Source organism: Eublepharis macularius, chromosome 10 (assembly GCF_028583425.1).
Source record: "Eublepharis macularius isolate TG4126 chromosome 10, MPM_Emac_v1.0, whole genome shotgun sequence".
NCBI classification, from domain to species: Eukaryota; Metazoa; Chordata; class Lepidosauria; order Squamata; family Eublepharidae; genus Eublepharis; species Eublepharis macularius.
In genome coordinates, this window is record NC_072799.1 from 69,559,279 (window position 1) to 69,579,798 (window position 20,520).

The 20,520-nt window shown below is 43.0% G+C and overlaps 1 protein-coding gene across 1 annotated transcript in view; it reads left to right on the plus strand.

Annotated features, from left to right (window-relative positions):
* The window catches only part of GALNTL6 (polypeptide N-acetylgalactosaminyltransferase like 6), an 802,779-nt gene that overhangs the window by 754,150 nt on the left and 28,109 nt on the right, over nucleotides 1-20,520 (plus strand). Inside the window, exons 8-9 of the mRNA XM_054990605.1 lie at nucleotides 5,236-5,343; nucleotides 16,294-16,515. Coding sequence (XP_054846580.1) covers nucleotides 5,236-5,343; nucleotides 16,294-16,515 — 330 coding nt within the window. The remainder of the gene's footprint in view (nucleotides 1-5,235; nucleotides 5,344-16,293; nucleotides 16,516-20,520) is intronic.

Here is a 20,520-nt window from a genome sequence, read left to right on the forward strand (position 1 = left end):
CTGCACAGACCTCATCTGGCAAGCCTACTCTTGGAGGTAGTTTTGTGTGCCTGGGACATGCAGCTTGGTGCACCTTGGGAAATGTGGTCCTCAAGATTCCTGACAGCTGGAGCAGGACATTGGGGCAAGGGAGAGACTCCTGCAAAATCCACAGCACTGTAAATGCAAGTGAAGGAGGAGCAGGTGGGCAACAGAGGTATTGCCGTTGTTTTTCCCACCGTAACCAGTGGGAACTAAGACAAATGGAATAAAAAGAATTAACACATGTAATAACAAAATGAAGCAAAACCTAATGCAATCTCTGAAACAAGAACAATTTGCAACGGTAAAGTGTTTATGCTCATACTTTTCTGGTTTTTTATTCAGAAACAGTATTAAGAGATTTATCTTGATCAGTTTGCGGCTAATCTGGAAAGGAGAGCATAAGGCTGAATCCAAACACCTCTCTTGAAAGTTTCCTTTTTATTCCCTGGCTCCTGTACAATATTTTCCATATTTAATATGTTCTTTTTTCAAAATTGGTTAATAATTGTTGGCATAGAATAATATTTGTATTCTAAGCTGGGCTTCAGAAAATATCTTTCATTTTTTTTCTATTGACTGGAGGTTCATAGCTATAAAATAAGACATTTGAATTTTCCTGCTTGCTCATTCAGACTATCTGGAATTTCATCTCTGCAGTTCAGTCCAGTAGCTTAATGCAAGATAGTTCCCAATAGGTCTTTAACATTTAACATAGAAAAAATGGTTTAAAATCAGTTTCTTTCTCCAGTTCCTTGCTGTGCAAAGTCCAAATGACATTAAATAAATTGTTTAAGGAGCCCTGAGTTTCCCAAAGAAATACAAAATAAGCATATGTAACCCTGCTGAAAATCATAAACAAAGAGGAACAGTTGCTAAATGTCCTACGAGCCCTACGAGATTCATTTCAATTACCCTGAGAAATGCACCTTAGGTGTGCATTGCAGAGTGCTTCTATTTTATAGTTACCACATGTGCTCCAAAATGTTATTTTTCTCCTAATTGTTATCTCCTCGGTATCATGCAACCTCAAGAAAATGCTATATACATTATTGCTCTGATATGTGATCTATATCACAATTTTAACTTTGTTTGCAAAGTTTGTTGTAGATATCCTTGGACAGCCACCACATATGCAACATGGGCTAAAATCTCTGCCTATGAAGCCCATTGCAGAACTGTGATCCAGTCACTAATTTGTGATTCGTTAATTAATTCATGTTTTAGCTCACCCAGTTATTGTGGGGAGAAAATGAGGTGACAAACCATGTTTGCTAGCTTACATTCTATGTAGACCGTGTGTCTCTTTACATGAGATGCCTCAGTGTGTGTTTGTCCAGTGTGGGAAGACACCATGTTAGCCAGGACGCATAGTTTATAAAGACAGAGCCGGTGGAGATTGCTCCTCAGAGGGTTTGTTAATTTCTTCTTCACCTCCCAGAAGGCTCTGTCAATTTCACCTCTCCACTCTAAAACAGTGTGAGATCACAACCAGAGGGCAACCAGGAACAAAAATGGCCTGTAGCTGCCTTCCAGAGCTGGTCTTGGACCTAGAGAAGTTATAATGGGCTGAAGTTTCCCTTCTGGCATTTCACAGCCCCTTCACGCAGCTCCAGTGCCTTTGCCCTGCCGCCAGCTCTGTCTTTTTAAACTACCCTTCCCAGCTACCATTGCCTCCCCTGACATGAGTTCTTCACATGTCAAATGTCTCATGTAGAGAGACATTGTGTGATGCCAATGATAAAGAAATATGAGCCCAGAGAACAATATTAGGTGCCCAGCTCTGCCACTGAAGCTCTGTAATCTGCTTTGATGGGAAACCAATCAGGAATTAGTTTTTAAGCTGCCCTGCTCTAAACTCTGTCAATAAAGGGGTGGAGTACATGCATGATAGACAATTAAACCCCATATTGCAGTGACTATGTCTAGATCAGGGACTTGGAGAAAGAGGACAGAGGAAAAACTGCTGTCAGACGAAGGACTGAGAAGAAGCCTTCTGCTCAGGTTCTTCCTTGTCTTCATCCTCAGCCCCCATCATGCTCAGAATAAAGTAGTTACTTCTTAGTTAAATGCACTGTTCTTGCAAGCTGGTTTCCAGTCCTACTTCTGAGGACATGTCCATGCAAAACCGCCTAGTCAAGAGATGGTTTTCATGAGCCAGGAAATAATTGACTTTGAGCATGCAGGTGGATGATGGTGACAAGAAAAATCACACCATTCTTTCCTGATTTGGTCTTTCAAACCACGATTCGGTCAATTGAGAACATTATGCATGAACCAGCCCTGTGAGATGCACTGACTAGTGGAGCACACCAGTCAAAGAATCCTAATTTTTAACAAATTAAAAAGTTGATAGGGCAGATGAATGAATCGTGGAAGTAAGCTGAATTCAGTTGTGACTACCTGAATGTTTCCTGGGGAAGTGAATGGAATTGTTTGCCCTGGCACCCATAGATCTGACATGAGACAATAAAGACACATGACAATTGTGCATGGATTCAACTAGTTTATTTAAATAGCTGGTCTACATCACTGCTTGTTTAAATAAGCTGACGGTTTTGAGGGAATTGCTCTGGGCGCCCACCTGGCAGGTCCACCCTGGCTCCAAATTTGGCCAGTGGTTATCGCCAGCCTTGTTTATTTCTGCCTGCACAGCCCTTTGGTGCCGAGAGGCACCCAGCTTCATCCGCCTCCCTTGATGGGCCACAAGCCACCTACCAGGTTCAAGAGATGCCGCTCAGCAGCACCCAGGGAGCTCATTTACAGCACCGCCCAGTTGCAAGGCATGCAATGGCCTGTTCAGAATACACATCCCATCACCGTGAGGCCTCAGGGTGTTTGCTGATTAACCCTACCTATCCTGAGCAACCCACACTATTCCTGCCAACTAGTTGTGGCCCAACCAGTACTTTATCAGGCTTATTTAAATAGCTCCCACTGCAAAGACAGCACAGAACAAGTGGGAAAAGGGGCTGCATTGTGGCCAATCAGATGAAACTCCCCAAAAATTCTTGCTCTGCCCCACACTAATAGCCAGCTAGTCCCATGCCACAGGTACTACATCAGTTGCAGCCCATTGTTGTAGCAGCAAACACCTGCTGAGTAGAGAACACAGCTAGATAAAAGTCTTATGCTGCCCTCTCCTGATTGGTTGACTCCTTTAGCCCACCAATAATTGGAATTGATACACACTGGGGCAAACTGACCTATGGCTTTGATGCTGTGAATGTCCCTTTTTTCCAGTGGGCAAACTACATTAGAACTCCACTGGTCCTTGTATGCTAAGAGTAGCAGGACTCTAATCTAGAGAACTGGGTTTGGTTCCCTGCTCCTCTGCTTGAAGCCAGCTGGGTGACCATGGGTCAGTCACAGCTCTGCCAGAGCTCTCTCAGCCCCACCCACCTCACACGGTGATTGTTATGAGGATAATAATAACACACTTTGTAAACCGCTGAGTGCGGCATTAAGTTGTCCTGAAGGACGGTACATAGATCGGATGTTATTGTTGCTGTAATTGCCTCTAAATTGGGCTTCATTTGAACGACTAGCAGTTACAATGGAAATTGAATCTACATATCTAATTATTTGACCTAAAACTTCTATTTTCATCAGCAAGTGTCTCATCTTGACTGCATCCCAACTCAATCAGGCTTTTGTCCATGAGATTAAAGATAACCTTAATTCAAATCTTTTGACAATTTTCCAAAACAAATGTCATCAAATAACATGTACCATCCTTTGGACATTCTCTCTTTTCTGAAAGGCTTAATTATGTGATGCCATGTACCTCTCTAGGAGGACATGATGGCCATAGCATTGTGTTGTTTGTCCAGTGCAAGAGGCATGACACTGATCTGCAAGGCAGTGCAAGTGCCCAGTGGGGAGGTCTCTACACTTCATTCTCCCATAGAAATTCCTGGAGCGAGACGATGCATTTATGTTGTAGAAAGCAGCCTTGATAGCTGTCTTAATTACTGCCTTGTATTTTATTTAGCACTAGACATGGGCACGAATCGAAATACAAACCAAATTTCATGATGAATTGGGCTGATTCGTGTTTTGCGAAACGCATTTCGTGGGGCTGCGGTTTTCATGAAATTGATGACTTTTTGAGCCAATTTGTTCGATTTGTGAATGATTCATGATGCCAGACAGGCTGGCACCAATCCATTGATTCCCTAGGCAACATAGGCCTGGAATATCTGCCGACCTTTCATTGCCATTGGAAACCCCAATCTTAGTCCTTAATAGGCTGCTCTCCCTGCCAACTGGAGAGCTTCCATTCTGCCCTATACAGCAAGGAGCAATGGGATTAATCCCCTAGGCAACTGAGGAGATGTGCCTTCTGTAGCCATGGGAACACCAGTCTCATCCCTCCAAACCCTGTTGGGCAGGTCTGTCTGCCAACCAGAGACCTCCTATTCTGCTCTATGTGAGCATTTCTTATATAAGGCACAGCTCTCTGCCTCGTGCTTTTTAGTTCCAGTAGACAGAGGGAGAAGGAGGACCTGTTGCTGGGATTTGGAGTGAGAGAGTGGAATTGGGAGCTTGTGGCTGGATTTGCTGCTGCTTTAAAAGAGACAGAAAAGCCTCTTTCTTATTTTCAGCTCTTGGCCTTGCTGGGGAGGTTGTTAGGAGAGGGTGCCTTCTTTCCTCCACCTTACCCAACCCCAGTCTCAGGGCATTTCCTGGCTCTGGGGCCTAGCTTGACTGAGGCCTACTTTTTTTCTTTAATTTTCTTTGCTTATATTCTTATTTAGAGTATTTGTTCTTGCTGACTTGTTGGGTGAGGGTAGATGGAGGAGAGCCTGCTGAAGTCTCCCTAAGTGTTTGGCATCTCTGGGTATGAAGGGGGGCATTGAAGTGCCCTGGTTTCTGATGAATCATGAAACTAAGGAATCATTTTGCGAAACAGGACAATTTCATGAAAGTTCATGATTCGTGGAATGTGATGAAACATTTAACGCTTGTTTTTCGTTTTTTCCCTATTTCATGCCCATCTCTATTTAGCACACCATTAAAAAAAATAACTGACAGAAGACATTTCTTCTTTCAGAGCAATGTCACTTCCTTTTCCCTGTCAGAGTCTTTTCTGGGAAATAAGCACAGAATAGTGTAGATCTGTCATATGCTTTCTTTCTCTTCAGCTCTTGGCTTCTCATTGGCCTTCTCTTGATGTCACTCTCTTCCCTTTCTTGTTTGTTTCTTCCTCAGGTCTGGATGTGTGGAGGTGGCATGTTTGATGTTCCATGTTCTAGAGTTGGGCACATCTACAGGAAGTATGTCCCTTACAAGGTCCCATCCGGCACCAGCCTAGCAAGAGTAAGTAACACATTCAACTGTAAGCATTTTGAAGCGCAAACAGAGCTGACACTAAAGTCATCACGGTGGAACATCTGCCAGGGCCCAGCTGAGGACTGTAGCTGACTAGAGATACTCGGCTCATCTGCTTCCAAAGGAACGGGAGATCAGCTCACGGACCCGTGCCATATCATAGCAGCCTCTGAAGGAATCTCTAGTTTCCTGCAAGGAGTACAACCCTTTCACTTTCCTTTTAACCTTATCAACGCCCAAGGAGCTGAAAGGAGTGGATGGCCTCCTCCTGGAGGAGATGTGTGTACATACATGAGGGAAGTTCACTTGGGGGGAGCAACTTGAGGGCATCTTGCCCAGAGTGCCCCAGAACTTAAGTGTAGTCAGCCTGAGTGCACATTATCTGAAGAAATAACAACAATAACAATAACAACATTCGATTTATATCCCGACCTTCAGGACGACTTAACACCCACTCAGAGCAGTTTACAAAGTATGTTATTCTCCCCACAACAACAAACACCCTGTGAGGTGGGGCTGAGAGAGCTCCTAGAAGCTGTGACTGGCCCAAGGTCACCCAGCTGGCTTCAAGTGGAGGAGTGTGGGATCAACTCCAGTTATCCAGATTAGAGTCCCATGCTCTTAATCACTACACTAAACTGGCAATTTGCCAGTTTGCCAGAACGCAATTTGCACAACACACAGTGTCCATTTTTCTGAGTACCATATAGTCTGATTTAGGCTGTTTTTTTTGGAAGAAGGAGCATTGGGGGAACAAACATATTTTGCTGCTAGATCTGTTAAAATGAGCTAGATCTGGTATGGGTGGCTTTGGAAAATAAAATGCCTTCTAGCATGCAGGACAGGAAATGCTCGCTTTCTTTTTATGAAAGTTGTGAAACGGAATTCAGTGGACACTTCATCCTAAGCCCGGGAGTTGCAAAGCGAGCTGAGCCTCCAATTGCATGAAGACCTCCCCCACTTTTACTTGGGCCCCACTTTTCTCCCCATTGTCAGGTCCCACTTCCTCTGCAATGCTTTTTCAGATGCTCCCTAGCTTTACTTTACAATGTGGTTCTCCTGTTCACACAGCTTGGTAGTCAGTTCTCAGCTTCTCTCTATGCCTTTGTTCGACCCTTGTAAAGACGGTGAACCATATAGATGATGGCATACCCTCCTTTCTGTATTCTGTACAACATACATACTGTTGATATTAGATCAATGTTAAATGGTGGCAGTACATTTTTGTCAGAGGGTCTGGCAGATTACACAATAATACAGCACAGATCATTTTTCATTTTCTGATGAGCACGTTCAATAGGACCAATCTGCTACAAGCATATTTTTACAGCTAAGGCCCAGTGGATTTCGCACATGATCTTGAAGAATTCTGTGGCACAATTATCTGAAACAGATGTGCAGATGAACGTCATTCCCTTTTCCTGCTTTTGGTCCCATGGCTGCTTTTGTCCTTTCTATCGAAATCTAATATCCTGGAAATGTCTGATTAGAATTATGAAGCATTGTTTCTCATAAAACTGCAACTGCAGGATGTAAGGCAAAAGTCATGTAGGAAAAAGGGCTTTGGGGCTACTAGTGTGTTCTCATTTCATTCACACAATTCCTTTTTTTATAATTTTTTTTATTTTTCATAACTACAAAACACTACACAGCACTACACAAGACTATCACAAGGAAAGGGGAGAGGGAAGGGACAAAGGGGGGTGGAAAAAGAAAAGGGGGGGAATGAACTACAAACACTAAACACTACACTTCAATGTATTGTCGAAGGCTTTCACGGCCGGAGAACGATGGTTGTTGGGGGTTTTCCGGGCTGTATTGCCGTGGTCTTGGCATTGTAGTTCCTGACGTTTCGCCAGCAGCTGTGGCTGGCATCTTCAGAGGTGTAGCACCAAAAGACAGAGATCTCTCAGTGTCACAGTGTGGAAAAGATGTAGGTCATTTGTATCTACTCAGGAGGGGTGGGGTTGAGCTGAGTCATTCTGTCAGAGTTTCCCAGGGTGTGGAATGCTAATGGCGGGAGGCTTCACTGTATCCTGAGGAGGTTCTTTTGCATATGGATTGGTGCTTGATGTGCTAATCTTCTCTGCAGGGCTATTGTCGGGTGTGGAGTGTTTTGTTGGCCTGGTGTTTTTCAGAACTGGAGCCCATGCTCTGTTCATTCTTAAGGTTTCTTCTTTCCTGTTGAAGTTTTGCTTATGCTTGTGAATTTCAATGGCTTCCCTGTGCAGTCTGACAAAGTAGTTGGAAGTGTTGTCCAGTATTTTGGTGTCCTGGAATAAGATACTGTGCCCTGTTTGAGTTAGGCTATGTTCAGCCACTGCTGATTTTTCAGGCTGTCCAAGTCTGCAGTGTCTTTCATGTTCTTTTATTCTTGTCTGGATGCTACGCTTTGTGGTCCCGATGTAAACTTGTCCACAGCTGCAGGGTATACGGTATACTCCTGCAGAGGTGAGGGGGTCTCTGCTGTCTTTTGCTGATCGTAGCATCTGTTGTATTTTTCGGGTGGGTCTGAATACTGCTTGAAGGTTATGCTTTTTCATAAGCTTTCCCATCTGATCAGTAATTCCTTTGATATATGGCAAAAACACTTTTCCTGTAGGTGACTGTTTTTCCTTGGTTGTTTGATTCATCCTGGGTTTGATTGCTCTTCGGATTTCATTTCTGGAGTAGCCATTTGCCTGAAGTGCGTGGTTTAGATGATTAATTTCCTCATTGAGAAAGCGCGGCTCACATATCCGTCTTGCACGATCCACTAATGTTTTCATTATGCCTCTTTTCTGTCGGGGGTGGTGATTGGAGTTTTTGTGTAAGTACCGATCAGTGTGAGTTGGTTTCCTGTAGACCTTGTGACCTAACTGCAAGTTTGCTTTGCGGATGACCAAGGTATCCAGGAATGAGAGTTTTCCCTCACTTTCTTTCTCCATTGTGAATTGTATGTTCAGGTGGATGTTGTTGAGATGATTCAAAAACTCCCTCAATTCTTCCTCCCCATGGCTCCAAATGATGAATGTATCATCCACAAACCGGAACCATACACTGGGTTTGTGGGGTGCTGATTCTAGAGCTGTTTTTTCAAAATGTTCCATGTAGAAGTTTGCTATAACTGGGCTGAGTGGGCTCCCCATGGCCACCCCATCCATCTGTTCATAGAATTCGTTGTCCCATTGGAAGTAACTGGTTGTCAGACAATGATGGAATAAGGCTGTTACATCCTCTGGGAAAATCTGATTAATCAGTGCAATAGTGTCTTTTACTGGAACCTTGGTAAACAGGGATACAACATCAAAACTGACAAGTATGTCTTGTGGATTGAGTTTCAGAGAACTGATTTTGTTGATGAAATCTGCTGAATCTTTGATGTAAGACGAGGTTTTCCCGATGTGGTCCTGCAGGAGATCTGCCAGATGTCTAGCTAATTCATATGTCGGTGAACCAATGGCACTCACAATGGGTCGGAGTGGGACTGAATCTTTATGTATTTTGGGGAGTCCATATAGTCTAGGTGGCTGTGCTTCAGTCTTGCATAGTTTGCTGTGCGTGTCGGGATGTAGTGAGGAATTCTTGATCAGCGCATTTGTTAGCCTAGTGATTTTGCAAGTGGGATCTCGTTTTAGTTTTTTGTAGGTGGAGGGGTCCAGGAGTTCCTTAATCTTCTTTTTGTATTCCTCCGTTTTCAAGATCACTGTAGCATTGCCTTTATCAGCTGGTAGAATGATGATGTCTAGAATCAGCACCCCACAAACCCAGTGTATGGTTCCGGTTTGTGGATGATACATTCATCATTTGGAGCCATGGGGAGGAAGAATTGATGGAGTTTTTGAATCATCTCAACAACATCCACCTGAACATACAATTCACAATGGAGAAAGAAAGTGAGGGAAAACTCTCATTCCTGGATACCTTGGTCATCCGCAAAGCAAACTTGCAGTTAGGTCACAAGGTCTACAGGAAACCAACTCACACTGATCGGTACTTACACAAAAACTCCAATCACCACCCCCGACAGAAAAGAGGCATAATGAAAACATTAGTGGATCGTGCAAGACGGATATGTGAGCCGCGCTTTCTCAATGAGGAAATTAATCATCTAAACCACGCACTTCAGGCAAATGGCTACTCCAGAAATGAAATCCGAAGAGCAATCAAACCCAGGATGAATCAAACAACCAAGGAAAAACAGTCACCTACAGGAAAAGTGTTTTTGCCATATATCAAAGGAATTACTGATCAGATGGGAAAGCTTATGAAAAAGCATAACCTTCAAGCAGTATTCAGACCCACCCGAAAAATACAACAGATGTTACGATCAGCAAAAGACAGCAGAGACCCCCTCACCTCTGCAGGAGTATACCGTATACCCTGCAGCTGTGGACAAGTTTACATCGGGACCACAAAGCGTAGCATCCAGACAAGAATAAAAGAACATGAAAGACACTGCAGACTTGGACAACCTGAAAAATCAGCAGTGGCTGAACATAGCCTAACTCAAACAGGGCACAGTATCTTATTCCAGGACACCAAAATACTGGACAACACTTCCAACTACTTTGTCAGACTGCACAGGGAAGCCATTGAAATTCACAAGCATAAGCAAAACTTCAACAGGAAAGAAGAAACCTTAAGAATGAACAGAGCATGGGCTCCAGTTCTGAAAAACACCAGGCCAACAAAACACTCCACACCCGACAATAGCATTCCCTCCATTAGCATTCCACACCCTGGGAAACTCTGACAGAATGACTCAGCTCAACCCCACCCCTCCTGAGTAGATACAAATGACCTACATCTTTTCCACACTGTGACACTGAGAGATCTCTGTCTTTTGGTGCTACACCTCTGAAGATGCCAGCCACAGCTGCTGGCGAAACGTCAGGAACTACAATGCCAAGACCACGGCAATACAGCCCGGAAAACCCCCAACAACCATCACTACACTTCAATGTTTTCCCTTCATACTGTCATAATACAAAAATAGCTCCATAGGATTCATTCACACAATTCCTGAAAGTGTTAATTTTTTTTTCCTGTGGCAGACACGAAGCAAGTATCAACCACTGTTGCTGTGCCAGCTGAAATCTGCTTCATTTGTTCTGTATCTCACTGTCTTTGTATTCAAATTCATTTTATTGGTGTTGAGGCATCTAGTTTTGTTTAGACACTTGAAGCAAACCACATCTATGCAATGCAGGAAAGCATCCTCTAAATGAATATTGGAAGCAGATCACAATAGGAGAGAGATAAAATGTTATTTTGTACTACAGATTATGAGATTGACATCGCTTTCCATCTGCAGAGCATGTCTCTCGCTGTTCTGCAACTCATGCTCTATAAAAGAATAAATATTATGAGGTATGCAAGTGACACTGAAAGGGGGAAAGGTTATGATGCTGCCCTTCCCCCTTAGAATATCCCCACTGACAGAATTTACTTCAGAGCAGGGCTTTTTTTCAGCAGGAACGCGGTGGAACGGAGTTCCGGAACCTCTTGAAAATGGTCACATGGCTGGTGGCCCCGCCCCCTGATCTCCAGACAGAGGGGAGTTTAGATTGCTCTCCATGCCGCTCAGCGGCTCAAAGGGCAATCTAAACTCTCCTCTGTCTGGAGATCAGGGGGCGGGGCCACCAGCCATGTGACCGTTTTCTCCGAGGGCAAAACACTGAGTTCCACCACCTCTTTTCCCAGAAAAAAAGCCCTGCTTCAGAGTATGAGGATGAAGAAGTATCTGGGACAGGGCAGCTTTCCTCTGGTGAAAATAGAGAAATTGACAGAGTAACACGTACCATCTTCTGCTTTTAGAATATGTGAGTGCTCTTGCAGATTAAAAGGAGCTACTCATTCCACTAAATCATAGCTTAAAACATTTCTAGGTATGTACATCTTCGCACCACAGGTGGGAAATGTGCTTTTGAATGATTTCCTACATTAATAAACCCTGCATGTAGAAAATCAACGAATCAGCTAGAAAAATTCCCTTGTGCTTGATGTACTTGTTTTCTATATGCAGGGAAGTGTTTTCTTTCCACCCTTGGGTGAACATTCAGAAGTGTGATGCCTCCAGAAGCAGTGCTATAACCCAATTTTGCTGAATATGTAAATTGGCCCTCACTCCCAGTTAAAAACATCACATTGCAAGTGTTGGAATCCTCATGAAAGTTGTGGGTACCTTTTCTTGATCCTTTGCCTGGAAGGAGTTACATTTTAATCCTTGTTAATTTATGTTTTATGATGGTTTCGTAAGATACTTTTTATAAGCCACTTTGAATGCGTTTAGGAGTAGAGTATAAATGCTTAAAATAAATCAATATGCATTACTTGCGTGTCACAGAAAGCTGTGAGCCAGCAATGCAGCTTGGTGAGCAGAAGGTTATTTCACTACTAGATAATTTAGTTATTAAAATATTTGTGTACTACCATTCTTCTCTTAAGGTAACTAACATGACACATGATGAACAGTGGTTGGGCTGTGAGTCAGCATTCTGCTGGTTCGAATCCCAGTACTGCTATGAGCTCAGCAGGTGGCCTTGGGTAAGCCACTCCTCTCAGCCCCAGCTCCCCTTCTGTATCACGGGAATATTAATAACACTGACTTTGTTCATTGCTCTGAGTGGGCACTAATCTGTCTATTATTATAAATAAGTACGTATCAGTGGACCAAAAATATTAAAAACCACCTCAGGAAAATCATACCAGGGGAATGAAGCTACTGCTGAAAATGCTTCCAATCTAGTTGCAGTCAGTCTAATTGCCTTAGGTGAGAGAATAGAGAGGCAAAATAATGGAGGAAAAAGCATGGAGTGGAAAGTTAAGGGAGAGGATCATACTACAACCTTACAGAGCTCTGTATACTATAGTCAAAAATGATAGCCCTAGCTGTGTAAGAGGCTCCAGATTGTCACTAAATGGAAAAACAGGCTTCAGAAGCATCTATGAATGGCTTATGCTTAACCCTTCACAGCAGCACACAGAAGTCTTGATCTAATGGGCATACCTTGTGGTATGCTTAAATTATCATAGCATCTCATTCATCCAGACACTGAATAATTAAAGTGAGTGAGAGTATTGGTGTTGAATTTGGAAATTCCATGTTCCTTATATCTTAGATCACTTTAATATCTAATAAGGATACGGCACTATAGACACTTTTAGTAGGTTTTCTCATTGTACCAGTTCAAATTGAACCTGTTGCATTTCCTTATAAAGGTGCTGTTTAAAGAATATGACCCTTCACCTTTTGTTTAAAAATAAAGAGCTAACAGTCTGTTTAGATAAAGGAGGGGCCATGAAGCAGCTCAAATCCTGTTTAGTAGAGGGAGAGGCTGTGGTGTTATTATGACTATATAGATACAGATAGAGAGGGAGGATTCCCCCCCCCCCGCCCCGCCACCTGCCGGTTGATAGTTTAAAGAGACCTGCCACTTGCAAGGCAGGAAAAGGCCCTTTAAACTGTTAAATGCCCCTTTCCCTGCAGCTGTTAAAGCCAGAAAGGGGTATTTAAACCCCACGAACCATGAACCATGAACTGGTTCATTACTGTTCCAGTTCCGTGGTTTATGAAAACCACGAACCTTTTTTTGTTTTGTTCCGTGCCCATCTCTATTTTTAACATCTACATGAAACCAGTGAGTGAGGCCAACTGGTGATTTGAGCTGGATCATCACCTATATGCAGATGACACTCAGCTCTATCTTGCACTTCCAGCTGATCCTAGGGAGGCTGTAGAAACCCTGAACTGGTGGCTGGAGGGAATTTTGGAGTGAATGCAAGCTGGTAAACGGAAGCTTAATCCTGAGAAGATGGAAGCATTACTGGTGAGCAGAAAGTCTGACCCAAGATTTAAAGTGTTGCCTGTTTCAGACGGGGCTACGCTCCCCTTGAAGAAACAGGTCTGAAGTTTGGGGGTGCTGTTGGACCCTGGTTTACTGCTGGATAAGGTGACAGCTGTGGCCAGAAGTGCCTTTTACCGGCAGGAAAGATCTGGCCACTGTAGTACACACCCTGATTACATCTAGATTAAATTACTGCACGGTGATCTACACAGGACTTCCCTTGAAAATTAAGCTGAAACTTCATCGGTGTAGAAAGCTGCCTCTAGGATATTGACTGGAGTAGATTGCAGGAAATGTATCACTCCAGTCTTGGCTCCTCTACACTGGCTCCCAATCTGTTTCTGGCTCAATTCAAGGTGCTGGTGCTGCCTTTTAATGCCCAATATGGTTTGGGGCCATTGTACCTGAAGAACCGCCTACTCCCTTATGCAACTACCCTACCACTGCAGTCATCTTTAGAGGCCCTGCTTTAGACACCCCTGCTTTCTGAGACTGGGCAGGTGACAACTCAAGAGGTGGTCTTCTCAGTCATGGCACCAAAATTCTGGAACTCTCTCCCCAGGGAGATTTGCCTGTTCCCTTCTGTTGCCTTCTTGTGCTAGCTGATGGAGACCTTTTTGTTTCACCTGGCATTCTCTCAGCGATCCCTCCTCCCTCCCCAAGGTTTTTGTATATATTTTAAGTTCTGGTTCTAAATGGTTTTAATGATGTATTTATGTGTGGGTTTTAATGACTTTTAGGATGAGATTTTAATTTGTATGTTTAAATTTGTTAGCCATCTTGGTGGCCCTGTGAAGGCAAAAAGGTGGGGTTAGAATGAATGAATGAATGAATGAATGAATGAATGAATGAATGAATGAATGAATGAATGAATGAATGAACTGCAAATATTGACAGGTAAAGAAAGGCAAGAATGAACATTTTCTTCTTTTAGTAGGTAGCTACGTCTGAAGTCTGTACTGTAAGTGTCAGAGCTGAACAATAATAAATAAATATCCCCACCACCACCTTTTGACAGCTAGCTAAATGAAAGGTGCTTTTCCCCCCTCCTTATAATAGAGGAGTCCCATCCTGGATAGCCCAGGCAAGCCCAATCTCATCAAATCTTGAAAGCTAAGCAGGGTCGGCCTTGGTTAGTCATTGGATGGGAGATCTTCAAGGAAGATGGAGGTTGCTGTGCAGAGGCAGGCAAAGGCAAACCACCTCTATTTGTCTCTTGCCTTGAAAACCCCAGTAGAGGTCGTCATATGTCAACTATGACTTTCTACCATCACCATAATGGAGTAAATAGGAAAAAGGCAAATTTTCAATTATTCGTTGTTCCTTTCATGCTTGGAACAGCTTAGATAATTTGGGCTAAGATCAGACCATACCTTCCAACCTCATTCCATCATCGATTCTAATATAAGGAAAACAAGTGGGACAAATACACAAGCCCTTGCCTTTCCCACTTACTTCCCCTCCTTCCACTGTTGGCTCAGCTTGACTTTCTCCCTCACCCTACAAGATTTCCAGAAAGTACATGGTGGTTGCATCCTGTCCTAGGGGTGTATGCATGTGTGTATAGCCTTAAGTGAACCCTCAGAAGTGAGTGTCTGTTTTCTTCAAACGCCTGTATAGGAGGGGCCACTGTTGTCTGTTTGGTGTTGAGGCTATAATCCCTCAATGTGTATGAGTGTTCTCCATTTGTGAGTGTCTTCTCTCAGTTTAAAGCAATTAATAGACCAGTTCCTGAAGCTCATGTGACCCCATAGGCCTGGAAGGTGCTTTGGTAGGTCTCTTAAGTCTAGCCATTTGCTATTCGCTACTCCAGTTACACTTCAGTAGTGGTGAACTGCTTGATATCCCCATGGGTTTCACTTTCAGGCTTGAGTGTAATGACAGATGCTGAGGTAAGAGCTATTGCAAGGGTAAGCATAGACTTGATTTCTGACAGATTTACTCAAGGTGAGGAATGGAAGCAGGCTCCTTGTGATGTTCATCATACCCTTTAGCTCATCTTCTGGTATTATTTCATTGAGGAGGAGCATATAAATTAACGTATCAGAAATCAGACAGAAATCTAGGAGAAGTTTTTATCCAACAGTTCAAGGTATCCTCATTACTAGCGAAAACCAAAAAAGTGCATTTGTTCATCTTCTCCCTTTGAAACGATAGGCACAAAACAGTTGATCTGCCTCCAGCACCAGTCAGAATGCTGAAATTTGGTACATGTACAGTCTCATGTCCCTTTCATGTGGGCTCTTTAACCCACTTTGACCTCTGAAGGCAAATGGATTCTTAGAAGGTTTCACACAGCTTAAAATGCTGTCTTTCTGCAGTTAATGTACCCTTAATCCAGGTTTTCCAAAAACCTGTTTTGATCTGTTGTTGTTGTTGTTGTTGTTGTTGTTGTTGTTGTTGTTGTGCTTTGTCCTTAAGGTGTGTGAAAGCTTTAAAAAAATCTGTTTGCTTTCAGATGTCAAAGTAGGTTAAAGAGCCCATATGAAATGGACTTAAGGTATCTTGATTGCTAGAGAGAAAAATTTTAAAGGACATTTTATATCTAACGGTCAAAACTTCAGCACATGAATGTGTATTGCATTCCAGCACAGAAAAAGCAAAATCTCACATTAGGCAAAACAATGACTCCTGAGTTAAGAGATGCAAAACGGAGTCTTGTTCAGCAAATTCTTAATTGCAGGATCAGAAATATGTAGGCTTTAAATGAAAGGCATCATGTGGAACATAAGACTATGTACTGTATTTAATAAATACACACAAAATATTTCTGAATAGAAACTTCGTGGAGTATTGACTGATCAAATCAAAGAACAAGTGAGAGAGATCTTTGCAGCAAGATCCCATTGAAATAATTAGCCAAGACTTTACTGTATCTAGTTAATTAAATCTGTTTCAGTAATTTCAATGAAGTGTTTAAAAAAGGAGAATGAAGCCATCAGTCTGATTTTTATCAGGCTCCTAATAGCATTTAAATGTGAAAGGCTTTTGTTTGATTACTGTACAACCATCCAAAACTGGCTAAGGAAATGGCGTATTGTAATTTCACATGGTGAAACCCAGGATAAGGGTCAGGGGAGTTGACTGACTGTTACTTTCTGCCGCTCAGAACCTGAAGCGTGTGGCAGAAACGTGGATGGACGAGTTTGCAGAGTATGTTTACCAGAGGCGGCCTGAGTACAGACATCTCTCCACCGGCGACATCTCAGCCCAGAAGGAGCTTCGAAAGCACCTTAAGTGCAAAGACTTCAAGTGGTTCATGGCTGCAGTGGCTTGGGATGTCCCCAAATATTTTCCACCAGTGGAGCCTTCACCTGCTTCCTGGGGAGAGGTGAGGAATATACCTTGAACTCAACCGAATTTAAACAGCATGGTTCCTTCTTTACCTTCAAGCATTCCCAGTAAGGTTGCTGCTGTTATGATAAAGCTTTCACAAAATTAGTTCTGACTTCCATGGCTAGTGGGTCATTAAGGAGACAGCAGCAACTGGAATGATGTAAAAGGGAAATGAAGTTTTTGCTCTGCAATAAGGCTCTCAAATTCCCATGCATTTTACCAGATTGATTATTGCACTTCCATTGCAAAATTTAGTCTTAAGAATGGAAAGATGGTGCTTTCCTGAGTCTGAGAATGTGATTCTCTGTACACAGCCCAAAACAGTGGCAACGTGTGAGATTTTCCTCCAAGTAGTCCATCTTTCTATTGCCCTGTTTTCTGATACCTTGGTTTCCGTCCAGTATTGTGACTGTTGTTTTTCTTAATGATTAATGATTTTGCTGTTGAAGAACTTTTGAGGGTCAGTAGATTTTATAACAGGTAACTGAAAAGAGAGAGGAAACATATATCCTGCTTGCTACTTCAGTAAAACATTCTCAGGCAATGTGACTGTTAAGAACCTGTTAGGTATCCACCTGGGCTGTCGTTCAATGACTTCTCCATTTCTACTTGGAAAGGATAGGTATCAAGCTGGCTGTTTGTGCTGGTTTGAGTCCGGATAGCTTTTCAATCATACCTGAGTAGTAAATGTATAAACAGCCTATGAAATTTAATTTCTCCTCTTGCAAACCTCTTTGATACAAATTAGCAATTAGTGCCTATTCTTGCAAAGACTGAAGAGACTTTTGAAAACTGCCAGATTTTACCCTTGAAGTAACCTCTAGGTTTTGGATTCTTTGTGCATTGCTGGAAGGACACATGGTCCATCTGGTCTCCTGTTTTGCTTTTTCATCATGGGAGGTGAATGCAGTATAGCAGATGGCTTACACAGGGATGAGGTGAACGAAACTCACTGAGTTCATTGCTACCCATTTTACTTGTGAAAGAGAATCGCTCCTTTTAGAGTCTCTCTACACAAGATGCCTCGGCGCATGTTCCTCAAGTGTAGAGAGATGCAATGTTAGCCAGGAATGTTAGCTGGGAAGATAAGAGCCAGTGGAGAATGCTCCTTAGAGGGTTTGTTAATTTCATCCTTGCCTTCCCCCAAGGCTCTGTCAATTTCATCTTTCCAGTCTAAAACTGTGCAGGATCACAACCAGAGGACAGCAAGGAATGAAAATGGTCTGGAGCTGCCTTCCAGAGCCAGGCTTGGACCTGGAGAGGTTATAATGGGCTGAAGTTTCCCTTCTGGCATTTCATAGCTCCAGACTTTGCCTTGCCGCTGGCTCTGTCTTTTTAAACTACCCTTCCTGGCTACTATTGCATCTCCTGACACATGTTCTTCATGTGTCAGATGTCTCAAGTAGAGAGATTCAGTTTTAAAAAATCTTCTGTGTTCCATCCCCATTTGAGCAAGCACGCATGTGGAAAGGCGATCACAGGCTCAACAGACCCTCCTTTTCTGTCTCTTGCTCCCCAGCTGATCTTCAGCTGGCATGGTGTAGTGGTTATAGTGGCGGACTAGGGGCTGCAACAGTCAGGTTTGAATTCCCACTCTATTGTTAGGTTAATACAGATGATGAGAGAACAATGTGATAAGCTGCTTTGGGGGCCCACAAGGCAGAAAAGTGGGGTGTACATTTTTTTAAAAGCAAATCTAAAATAAAATAATAAGCAGCATGCACCCACCACCGGCGCCAGGGTTTCTGGCACCCGCAGCCACCCCTACGTGTGCACACCCGGACTGTGTGATGACATCACCACATGATGATGTCATCATGTAGAAAAGTCGGGCCCATTGGCCGGCAGGTGGCTGGGGCAGCGCACGGAGGCTGCCTGCGCTCTGCATGCCACCCCGGCCGCCTGCCATGCCTGGCCCGTGGCTGCTGCGCCCAGCCAGAGGCGTGTGGCGGTGGCATGGGGCTGGCCCGCTGCAGCAGCTGTGGGTCTGGAATGCCAGCTCCATGGCATGCGCCTCCCCCCCAGGCATCCCCTCCGGCGCCCCCTCCAGCGCCCCGGCGCATGCAGTGCCCGCCTCACCGCCTCAATGGTGGCACTGGCCCTGCATGCACCACGGTATCCTGCCCATTAGTCAGACTTCTTGTTCTCCTCCAGCCATTGCTCTCCTCCATGGTGCCTGACCAAAAAGTTATTCAGGCTTGGAGAGCTGAATGTACAACTGGAATTCAGCTGAATATTGGAATGCTCATCCAGTTTCCTACTGGCTGCATGGGAGGGGTGTTACATTCTCATTCAAGGCCAATAGTTGGGTGCAAGAAAGTGCAACTAAAGCAACACTGGGGCAATCAACCTTGGACAGACAAAGTGATAGAATTGACTAGTTTTTTTATTTCGCAAAGGGGATATGCTTTTCCACAGTTTTTCCATAGCTTTAATGACTCAGTCTCAACCCATTGTTTACTTGGTATAAAATCAATATTTTAAAAAGATCTTTGAATGTCACACAGCCTCTGTGCCACATTTCTACCCAACATACTGTCCTTCCAAATTGCAGGTTACCCTATTTTATCTGTGCTACAGATTTTAGTCTTAACTTGATTCCTTTCTGTTGTTTCTTCCTCTTGATGGTTTGCACAAAGAACCTGGCATATATGTAAAGTTGTTTTTTTAAAAAAAAAGATATTAGGTAAGTCAGCTTAAATGATGGATTCTTAGACATTCGATCTATAAATACTGATATCTGAAATCCGCACACTTTTCTTGCTCCCTCACTAATCACTGTAGCTAAGGTAGTCTCTGTACTGCTTTAAATATAGAGGGAGAAAGTGACCTTCCTTTTTGTGTATTACACACCCTTGAAAAGCTTCCTAATGCACCATAGACACTTGTGCATTCAAGTCACTGAAGCTTTGTTATGTGAAAGGCATTCTGTAAATTTGTGGGGAATGGAAGTCTTTTATGAGGCTGGATTGTACTGCAGTGACCCTGACAAATGAATCAGGGCACCAACTTTGATACTCAAGGACAATACATTATTTGAATAGATTATTCAATTGAGCCACATTTCCGACTTAATTTACCGTGCCTTCTCCCCACTAACAATGACTTCATTTGAGAAACTTCAGCAAGTGTTTGCCGTGCCTACATACTGCTGAACATAACAGGTGCATGGTTTTCTTCTTAATACCATGTAAGCTTGTTTTTCAATATATAATAATCAAGGATGAAAATACTCAGAAAGCCATCATTTCGATGAACCAGTACATGGTTTGATCATTGCTTGAAAATGAAACTTAGGTTCCTTGCAAGTAGCCATCTCTGCTGTTAAGCCCCATGCTCAGACACAAGACTAGTTTTTTTCACATGTATGTCATCAATAATAGAGAGAGAGGTCACACAGCCTCTGTGCCGCATTCCTACCAAATATATTGTCCTTCTGAATTGCAGGTTACCCTGTTTTATCTGTGCTATATTCACATGCAAATTATAGTTGTGTCCAATAATATATTTTGTGTGCATAACATTTTTATAGTGGTCATTTTACATTCAGTATCAGCTGCCTTTTGAGTAAATATGGTATGTTCAGGAAGTGCAATACTTCTTGTGGATACATTTCTTGCATATTTCTCGTGTTTCATTTCAATACACATTCTTCAGAGGTGAAAGTTCTTACTAAAAATATGGGCAGATGTAACAGCAGAATGGCAATACATTCTACTAGTTCTAGAAACTGATAAAAAATCCAACAGCCCTGCTGGACTCATCCAGCATTACATTTCCCATAGTATGTCCCAGATCCTTCTGGGAGCTTTCAAGGACAACATAAAAAAACAGCCCTTCCCTGTTTTTCATACTCAGCATCTAGTATTCAGAGGGACACAACCTCTAAACATGGACATTTCTTTTAGCTGTCATGGCTCAGTAACCACTGATATTCCAAAGAACTACATTGTGTCTTTGGAGAGATAGATAGCAATCCCAAGAACATTGACTCAGAATC